This window comes from Tamandua tetradactyla, chromosome 13 (assembly GCF_023851605.1).
Source record: "Tamandua tetradactyla isolate mTamTet1 chromosome 13, mTamTet1.pri, whole genome shotgun sequence".
Taxonomy (NCBI): Eukaryota; Metazoa; Chordata; class Mammalia; order Pilosa; family Myrmecophagidae; genus Tamandua; species Tamandua tetradactyla.
This window is the reverse complement of record NC_135339.1, coordinates 1,190,579-1,201,639: the sequence shown is the minus strand read 5'-3', so window position 1 is coordinate 1,201,639 and position 11,061 is coordinate 1,190,579. Positions and strand designations below refer to the sequence as shown.

General features: G+C 37.6%; 1 protein-coding gene across 1 annotated transcript; it reads left to right on the top strand.

Moving 5' to 3' along the window:
• Nucleotides 1–5,280: 5,280 nt before the first annotated feature.
• Nucleotides 5,281–6,021, top strand: FAM220A (family with sequence similarity 220 member A). The gene is given in 4 exon segments (XM_077126482.1): nucleotides 5,281–5,328; nucleotides 5,384–5,600; nucleotides 5,722–5,818; nucleotides 5,820–6,021. Coding segments are annotated over 4 exon segments (564 nt in total).
• The last annotated feature ends 5,040 nt before the right edge of the window (nucleotides 6,022–11,061 follow it).

The following is an 11,061-nucleotide window of genomic DNA, read 5'->3' as shown; positions in this document are numbered from 1 at the left end:
TACTTTGTTCTGATGGGATTGATCACATGAATACAATGAAAAAGCATCCCTTCTTGGAAAATAGTGATTTTTATTGAAAGAAAACAAATTTCTAGTCAATATTTCTTGAAGTCAACAAACCATAGAAAAAAATAATTAAAGCAGAATAAATAAGGCTTGAATATGTTTTCATTTGTCTAGCCAGATCATTATATATCTATACTATATATCATATATATATATATATATCATATACATATATAAAACTATATAATCTCAATATAATTTGGGTAGATTTAGGATGGATCTAATCAATTTCTGTAACTGAACAGTGAGAAAGAAATAATGTAATACAAATCTGTGGTGCTGATACAAATTTGCTAGAAAAGCAACCTACAGAGGATGAGTATGAGAGTATGAGTGCACACAGAATAATAAAATAACATTTGAGAGGTTCTTCAAAGTAGTCAAGAAGAGGAATCCACTTCATAATGAGAGCTGAGTAGATTAGTATTAGCATTTGAAGTCATGTTAACATCAGAAAAGATAGTCCTAAAAAGTGTTGGACTATCAGTCTGCCTGATCTCACAACAAACAGAGAAACAATTCTCTTTATCTTGGTGCCAAGGTGCATTTAGTCAAGATGCATCATTAAAGAAGTGGCAGAAAAATTTTCCATGTCCAGTTCAAAGTGAGAAGCCTAGTTTGTGATTTTATAACCCCCAAACAGACAAAGAAATGGCAAGTTCCAGAAGAAAGAAGAAAAAATATTTTAATTAAGCAAAAGTTATGAGATAAATTCAAATTTAGAAATGGTCAATTGCTTCATTTTGCTTGGTCAGCAAATCCTGTTACCTGGTAGGCCCTTCTTTCTCTGTTGACCATTGAGGCCTTTGATCTTGTCCTTCAAAAGGATGCAAGTGCTGATATAAATTCATATGATGTTTCATTCCTACAAGCAGTGCAAGGGTGATTTTAAGGGAACAGAAAGAACTTTTCTTTTTGTTGGATAGATCAATGGCAAATTGTTTCAACAAGGGTTTTTTTATGTCTGAAATAACTCAAAGTTTCCTTGAGTGAAGTGATTATATCAAGGAGATGTTTTAGCTACTGAAGACTATACTAAGCACTTTTCAGCTGAAGGGTTATATTGAGTATTTTTTAACTTATCTAGTTATCAAATTCCCCCCTTTTTATGTGATATTTTCTCATTCTTATGAAACAGCATTTTGTGGTTTTCTAATAAAGGGAAAGTGGGTGAAGGTTCGATTTTCTGTAATTTCTTTCTGCTGCACAAGGGCAAAGAAGTTCTTATATTAATCTGGAAGATGTTCAGGGACATAAATCACAGATGCAATACAAGCAACAGCAAGACAAACATATGGCAAGCAAAATAAAATCCAAGCTAATGCTACTTTCTATTTCATAGGTAAATTCATTAACTACTCAAAAAAAAGAATCCAATTTACTATAATTCTTGACATGATGTGCAATATCATCTTGCACATGATTTGGTAAAAAAGAGATTTTGTCGTATTCATTTGCTATATGTGTGCAGCACTTAATACTAATTAATGCATAAATTTCTTTTGGGCAGACACCATGCACTGTACTATGAACTTATTTTAAACATGTAAGCACTTCAATTAAAACAAATGTTCAATTTTTACCCTTAAAAGTTTTACTATGGTTATGTTAGTTAATAGGTAGATCATAATTTATATACTTGACATGCTTCTTTTTTTTTTTCACATGGGCAGGTACCGGGAATCAAATGTGGGAATCAAGCATGGGTCTCCATCAAACCCGATCTCCAACATGGCAGGCGAGAACTCTGCCAGTGAGCCACCATGACCCACCCTGTCATGCTTCTTTTTAAAAGTCTCTTTTTGTTGAAGATGATGACACTTTGACTTGTAGCTGACTGTAAGCACTTTCAGAGAAACATCAAAGTTAAATAATGTAACTGACAGAGTTAAATAATGTAACTGATAAGGAAACCTTGGGTTTCTGGGTCTTATAACATCTTTTAAAATAATTGAAACTATAGCTAGCAATGATATATTATTGTCTAATATTTTGGATATCAGTAACTAACAGAAGATTGGAAAATCTCTTTTAATTTTTGTAACATTAGCTAATCATTTTTGATGCAACTTACAACATATCACATGGATAGTTACATTTACCATTTAACATTTCATTGTTTCAAAGTGAAATAACAAATTCCTTGCAACTATTTGGAATAAGATGATATCCTTTGTGGGTGTAAGGGTAGTTCAAAATACTTGACTTCTTAGGTTCTCCTTACATTGCCTCTCCCTGCACATAAAATGCTTAGAAGGATATACAGAATATGTGACTAAAATGCACCAATCTGCAAAACTCAGTATAATATTTCCAGAAAACACTCCCATTGACATGAATTACTTTTAGCATGGTATAAAGTTTTGGAAGATGAACTTTTCCAAGGGTCTGACTTCTGAGAGCAGGAGTCATCAAGCTACAGTCCATAGGCCAAGTCCAGTTCACCACTTACTTTTGTCAGACTCCCAAATTCAGTGATGTTCATATTTTGTAAAGTTTAGAAAAATTCAAAGACAACTACTATTTTGGGACATTGATAATTATATGAAATTCAAATCAGTGTCCATAAACAAAGTTCTTTTGGAACACAGCCAAGCCCACTCATTTCTGTATTGTCAATGGCCGCTTTTGCACTCCACTATGAGACTTGAGTTGTTGTCCTCTGTCCCTTTAGAGGAACAGTTTACTAACCCCATCCTGAAATGTTAGGAATGGCAGGATCTCCAAAGAACATGCTCCAACACCTAATTTCTTAAAACCTGTAAGAGTTAATGTGCTCCTTCTATGTGTCTTCAAAGAGAGCTGTTGAGATTCATTCCTCCATGTACTAACTACTGAAAGCAATACTTAGTTTACTATGTTCTCCTTCTTACAGGAGTCCTTCCTCCACATGCAATGTTTAGAAGTAGGTATAGAATATATAAAAGAAACGTACCAAACTGCAAAGTGACTTTCCCAAGCTTAGTGTGGTGAGATTAGACCATGATTTCTAATTCTTAGATACAATTTCTATACTAAATCCTTAAAATCCTACATAATACGTTTCCTGAATATCATAAATTTCATTTAATTTAGAGAACAAAGTCCATATGTGTAAGAATTTTCCTAACCATGTTTCTAAAATTGAACTGGATAGCTCAGAGGAGCACAGAAGGATGTGGATGTGAGGGATCAGGGAACACTGGTCACCAAAGGAGGCCACCGCACTAGCCTAGACAAAATGTGATAATGGTGAGACCAGGGTGGGAGCAGTGGAGGTTGCAAGAAGTGATCACATCTGGGATGTCTCTTGAATAACAATGCCCAGCATGTGCTGACCGTTTGGGTGTGTGACGGAAGAGAAAAGAAGAGTCATTGTGGAGGAGCAAGGTTTTGGGCTTAAGCAAGTGAAATTTAGAGCTCATTATTGAGAACAGAACACTGAGGGAGGAGAAAGGTCGAGATGTGGAGAAATGCAGATTTTGTTCTTTGACATATCTGTATATAACCTTTTCTGAGTTCTTACAAAAAGTTCTACAACCACATAAATTGTCTATGTAATTAATCAAATAAAGCAGAAAATATAAGGCTGGAAGTTGCAGGGATTGTTCCTATAGCAGATCTTTTTTTAGGTTGAGATGATTTTGTCTATTTTTCATGCCATGGAGGTGTTTTTGGTGATCAAGTGGAAATTCATAAAGTTTCAGGAGTGTAAATTACCTCAACAGTCACATGGAGCTAGATGTTGATAATTTTGCAGATATATTAACAGGTCTATTTCAGGATTTCTCAATTTCAGAACCATTGACATTTGAGGCTGGACAGTTCTTGGTTGTGATTGTTATGCTGTACATAGGATGTTTAGCAGTTTCCCTAGCCTTCACCCACTAGAAGCTCACTCCTTCCAGCTGTGACAGCTGTGAGGCAAAAATCACCCCCAGTTAAGAACCCCTGGTCTATTCTTTTTTTCCCGTGTCCTTTCCACCATGTTGGCTGTGGCTGGAGTTAGTGCCACTGCCTAGGATATGGATACCTCAGAGAAGAGGCTTTTCAATTGTGAGTCCCCACATCCCAGACTTTCTATTTTAAAAGTTCTTACAGGAGACTTAAGGCATAATATAAGACCACTCACAGACACTTTACAACTCCTCGACCTCCACTGCAAGACCAGATAAAAATTCTGCAGAGGAGAGGAAGGAACTGTGATTGGGGAAGTTAAAATGTTAGGCATTCTTGGGGGTCATTTCTACTCTGTACACCTCTTTTTGTGGTGGGTATGCAGTAAAATTTGCTAATATAATTTGGACAATCCAGGGGCAGAAAGAATTTGTTTCAGCATCAAGTGACCAAGTCAGGGTCCAAAACAGGGTTTCCTGTGATCCAGAATGGTAAAAAAAAAAAAAAAAAAGATGCTTCTGATACATCCAGAACTGATCACTGATGTGGTGTTAAAGAGTCTCCCGGCACCCGGAAGCAGTGGCTGGGGAAAGAAGTATGGAGTCTCTGCACAGACTTGAGACATAAATTAAATTCGGTGGCTAAGAACAAGGAAAGACATATCTGATACTTGTATTTGTGCTTAGAGATCCTTGCTACTTTCTTATATAATCTAGCAATTAACTGCACCCATTCCCAGCATAAGTACCAGGTAAATTTTTCCAGTGCCAGAAATTCATTAACAAAGCCATCCTCCCGCCTCCTTGCTTCTTTCTCCCTCCCACCCTCTCTCTCTCTTTCTCTCTTTTCTCCCTTACAGAGCTAAAGCGTGGGGCTGCGCCAAATGCCTCCAGAGCCCCAGCGCAACGCGCGGAGCTGCCCAGCCCCCGGCCCACCCTCCGTCCTCGCCACGGCCCCTCGCTCACTCAGCACAGGAATCCTGGGCCAGCTGCCCCGGCCGAGACCCGAGGCGACGCGGCGCGCAGAGGCCGGCCTGCGGGCGGACAGCGATGGCGGGCAGTGGGCCGGCCCTGGTCTCCAGCTGGCCGTGGCTCTGGTGGGTCTGGCTGTCAGGCTCTCGCGCCCGGCCGGCACCGGCCCTCTGGAATCGTCTGCACACGGGGCTTGCCCGCCTGCTGCCCCTCTTCTTCCACCTGGCCCGGCGGCTGCGCACCCGCCCCGGCACCCTTACATCGGGATTCCCTGAGGCTCTGCATCCGCCTGCAGGTTCATATGGAGGTCCAGTGAATGCCACAGAGCTGTGTCCCCAGGCTCCCTGCAAACCAAAGGAGACAAAATATGAGGGATGGTGGAAGAGACCTGGGCAGCAGCCAGGCCGCAGCGAAGGTGGGGGAGGAGATGACTAGGACACACTCTTACTTGGTCCTAATCACCGAACAAGAAAGAAGAGCCCTGCAGATACGCTTTCTGGGTGAATAAAGCAGCTGTGGATGGAAAACGAAATTCACAAAGCAAGTTATCATTGGAAATGAAAAATGAATTGTGTGAGATTCAATTCTTGCTTCTTAATAGCGACAAAATGCTGCTGTATCTGAGAGCATCACCAAGAAGAAATTCAGCGGCACCAGCTGCTCAGGGCACAGCTGCACGCCTGTCTGGTGCGCCTGTGGCAGAGCATTCTGCTGAGGTGTTCCCTCCTGCGGGCCACCAACCACACACAACAGTGGCCTTGGCTGTCACAACTACCCTGCCTTCAAAATCCAAATCTGCTGCAGTGAGAAATGGGAATTTTTGTGGATGAACTGCCAAGTGTTTTCCTCAAGGGAGTGGTCTCTGAGTTGGAGCTGTCTGGCCTACATTCCATCATTTCTGTGACACCGTCCAGGTGTCCTGGAGACAAAATATGCTTTCCTTGACTCTTTAAAGCCCGGGTTTTCAGAGCAAACAATAGAATACAAGGAAATGCTTTCAAGTGTAAAAAGTGTGTCCGATGATCTGTAGATGACTCTGGGATTGGTTCCATGAGCTTTTGAATTAGCAAATCTGTTAGCCATAGATAGGGCTCAGACAGAAAGGTAAAACAGTGGGATTAATTTTACAGTTGTCTTAGAATGATTTCTTTCACACTAAATCTAAATGCAAACAGTAGGGCCATTAAATTCCTACTTTGAAATTTTGTAGGACGCGACAGACTTAAAGTAAGTGTAATTTAAGCTCTTAAAAGCTGGATGATACTGAAGGGTATTCTTGAGAGGCAACTCAAGTGTTTCTATTGCAGGAAGTTCCCAGTTTCTAGGGATTGAGGTATCTTTTAGAATAAAGTTGTTTTGCAGTAAATCCTCTTGTTGTTTGTTGCTAACTTTGATAAGGGTCATTTAAGAGTCATCCTTGTGTGTAAATTTTTAAGACGTTCCAAAATAAGACTTAAAATAACCGTTTGGGGCATTATTGATGACATTCAGTTTATACTGTATGCTTAATACTATCCTGTGTGCTGTGTTAGTGTCTTGGGAAAATGAAAGAAAAATGTTCTTTACCTAAAGATAAAGAACTGGAGTGTGACATTGTGTGCTGCAGATCACTTCGGAAATGTAGGAGAAGAATGAGTGACAACACAACAACTTTGGAAAATTTTGTCATATTAACTCTATCTATGCCTATTTTTATATACCTATGTCTATATTTAGCTTTATCCCTTGTGTGTATGTGTGTGTATGGTTTTGGGTGTGGATACATATGGATATATCTGCTATATCCTTGCAATTCCATTCTTGGGCATAGATGTCATAAAAATGTGAATTTATGCCCATCAAAGATATGCAAAAAGAAGTTCTTAGCATCATTATTTAAAATAGACCCACCCTGACCCTGAAAATAATCAAAATGTGTCTTAATAGCAGAATTCTAGAATGAATAGTTAGGTTGGGGCACATTCATACAATGGAATACTATGCAGAAATGAAAAAGAACAAATTACAACTACATGAACTGACATGGATGAATCTCACAAACATAATGATTAGCAAAGCAAAAAGAATATATGAGCTTATGCATGTAATGTTCAAGAAGGTCCCCAACTTGATCTATGGGGATAGACACCGTGAGAGTGATTATTTCTGGGGTGGGGGCAGTATTGACTGGAAGAGAACCTCCTGGGGTGCTGGAAATTTTATGAATCATGATTGAGGAGGTGGTTAATCTGTGTTTATAAATGTAAAAATGTATCAAATTGTAAGCTGAAGACTTTGGTGCAGTACTGAATGATAGCTATACCTCAAAAAAATGAAGAATAAAAAAGAAAATAGGAAAAGTTAAAAGAAATTAGAAATAACTTTATATGTACTGAGCCATCTTCTGAGGATTGGACAGTTCAGCAAAACACCAACCTGATGTCTGGGTTCTTGTTGGGGCAAAGAAAATAAATGTAGAGAGAATGGCTGTGGGGGGATGTCACGACATCTCACAAATTTGGACCAAAGTCTTGAAGATATAAGCCTCATGGAACTTGATGAAAGAGCAACTTCTAAGTTCCAAATAATTTTTGAAGTGAAGAAATTAGAAATGCAGAAGTCAAGTGACTACCAATCTGCTGTCCCTTCACTGTCACACACACAAAATTGCAAGTTCATTTTGGTTGGAGATAGCAGACTGGAAAGCCCCGCTTGGACTTGGAACTTACAAAATAGCAGCTTTGTTAGTGCATGAACTGAACTCTGTATCATGAATGTGGAGCCCCCTTACCCTGGAACCAAGCTCCCTTCATTCATCTCTGTGTGGCAAAGATCAGCCTGTCTTTCCATATTCACCTCCAACTACCACCACTTCCCTTCCAGTCACTCATCCCCAATCACCTCCCTCAAGAAACCTTCCCTATTTCCCTTGCAGTCACCACTCATAGTTTTTCTGAACTCCCAAAGTGCTTTGTTTTCATCTTGATTTAAACATTTGACTGGTGTTATATTTCAAGAACAGTGGTGATATCTTTTATTCAACACTGGAACCCCCTGTATGACTGAGACCAACTTACTAATTTTGTTCTCACCAGTGGGATCTAACATATTGCCTGCTTGTTGAGGAGGAATGAAATGGGACTCACCTTGTTTACCATCAGTATTGATTGGAAAATGAAGTGAGAAAATAAGCTTTGTGAAATACAATGCCTTATGTGAGCTTGTTTTGCAGAGTGGATGGGGGAAATCTTTGGGAGAGCTAAAGATGGCCTTCTGTCTTGTCTCCCACTTACTGGTGTGAATTTCTACAAATCAGAAATTATGAACCTCATTTTGTATGGTTTGTTTATGTTTGTGATACAACAGATCTGCAGTTCTGTGTGCCACTTACTAGGCATCTTATTTCTCTACTTACTCTTTCTACATCCAAATTTCTTATTAAAAGGTAAGAAATGCATTTGTCACCAAAATGTTTTTACTGGTTGGTTTATCATTGAATGATGCTACAGCAATAATTGGAATTTTTTCTGTTTCATGCTGCATTTTCCTGTAAATTTAACAATGTTTTATTACATAATAAGATTTTTAAAAAGAAGAAATGATACAAAACCAAAACAACTTTGATTCTAATATACCAGCAGTGACAGTATGAGAAATCTTATTTTATTTAATTTATTAAAAGATCAGTGCTTCTTTTTGTGTTACCTGGTAATCAGTTGACTGTTTGTTTGCTTGTTTATTTATTTTTGTACCTTCTTTTTGGCATAAGCAGATGCAGCCCATTGCAATAATACCAATGGTGATTTATTTCTAAGTTTTTAATTTTGTCCCAATAATCAATTATTTTAGTCATTTCTCAAGTTTTTAAAGCAAAGTGACTTTATACATATGGATTTATATATTATATCTTCCCTAATTTTACTGGCATTTCTTTTCATAATTTTCTTGGTTATTCTCAGGCATTCAGTTTTCTTATATGACTTTAAAATAATTTTACCCTACCCAACTCCCCATAGGCAGAATAAATAGGCACTGAGTTTCTAGTTATAATCATGCCTAAGTTTTATATTAATTTTGGTACAGAAGGCATTTTATGGCAATAGATCCTCCTATGTTAGCATGTAAGCTGTCTTTCCACTAGGTTAAACTATATTTTATGTCTTTAAGTTTTTATTCACTTACTTCAACTGTATATGCATTTGAACATGGAAAATAGTTATAAAACAGAGCAGTACTTCTCAATCAGGGAAACATGTTATTTGTCAATGTTTGGAGACATTTTTGTTTATCACAACTGGAGGGAGGTGCTTCTGACATCGAAGAGAGAGACCAGATATGTGGGTCAGATTCCTACAATGCACCAACAAAAACCTTCACAACAAAGAGTTATCTGACCCTAGTGTTAATAGTGCTGAGGTTGAGAAACTAGGATATAAGGTAAGTACAAAAATCACAGCTCTATGCTTTGAGTTTTGGAGATTAAAGGTAGTTTATATTTTTTCCAAAATGTTCTGAAATTTATAAAATAAGTTTCTGCAGCTTTAAAACGTTTCCCAACATTTTACTATGAAAAAATTCTAACATACTACAAAATTAAAAGTCTTTTACAATAAACTTCCTATACCCACCACCTAAAATCTACAGTTAACATTTTGTTTTACTTGTTTCTTCATGTATGTCTCATCTCTGCAACCTCTATCCATCCATTCATCCATCTTATTTTTTAATGCATTTCCAAAACAGTTTCAGGCCTCAGTAGACTTTGCTTATTTTTTCTTAGAAATAAAACATTTTCAATACTGTTCAATTGCCCATTACATTGCTACAAGAATGCCCCATGGTATTTGTTACACAATCCCCAAGTCTTGTTGAGAAACATGAGAGAAATATATTGACAGTGTAAGTTCCTTATTTTGCACTCAGAATCATTGTGGCTAGAAGTAGGTTCTTTTCTTCATTTGGTTAGTCTTTGAAACGTTTTATTTCCTTGAACTAGAAGTAGCAGAGACAATCTGTCTTCTCATATTTTGATTTGTTTTCAATCTTGTGACCTTTGGGGTGTGTCTATTTTGTTTATTCTTTTGAGCCATGGTTGAAGTATGTCTTCTAGGGAAATATTTTAATTGTATTGATGGAGAATCAAAAGTAAAACAGATTTAGAATGGCTTCATAAGGAAATGGTTTCCTCAAAGATCACAAAACTCATATATACAGCTCTACAAAGAGAGGACGTAAGAAAGATGTTGGGTGTTACCCTGCAACTGAACAACCTCATCTAATAACAGATTCTTTATAGTCAGGCTTAGATTTTTGCAGCAAAGACTGTTTTCCTGCCATCTTTTCTTCCTGATGCCCAGGATAGGATCACAATCTTTTGGGCACCATTTCCTTAGTAAACCAGAATTTCCAGAAGGCAACTTTAGATTTTAGTGCTGTCATTTGTTAAAGTGACTTCAAAGTCAGGTTATTCCCTGTGAATCTTTTTTTTTTACATGAGCAGGCACCAGGAATCGAACCCAGGTCCTTGGGCATGGCAGGCAAGCACTCTTACCTGCTGAGCCACCGTGGCCTGCCCTTCCCTGTAAATCTTAATGCCCCATAATTGTAGTTGAAAAGTTATGGGAATGGCTCAGACTATTTCAGGGGAGATACAGTCACTTCCTGCTCCTAACTTTGGAAGCCGTACCTCATATTATATAAACACATTAAAATTTTTCCTCACATAATACTATGTACATTTTATGCTATAAGCATCAAGTGGATTTTTAAAAAATTATATTTTAATTTATTTGCACGATTAGCTCATTTAATTCACAATGTCCAATGATTTATACAAAATTCTTGCCAAGTTAGAAAATGTAAACTACGTATGGTTTTCAAATATGACATACTGTTAGTGAGTGCTAAATTAAACAAATTGAAATAAAGCTTACTTTCATAGGTATTATTAAATGAATTTCTATACAGTAGAATTTTTTTTTCAGATTTCTATTCTTTTCCTATTTATTCTATTTTTCCTCTGAGGTCTCTAGCATTTTTATAGCATTTGTTGGCCCTGACCAACATACTTATAGTTCTAAATGATAAAACAGTACTTATTTAGTGTTTCAGGGAACCAAACATTTCTTTGTAAGTAGACCAAGAGCTATTTCAGAGAGGAAGTAAAGTC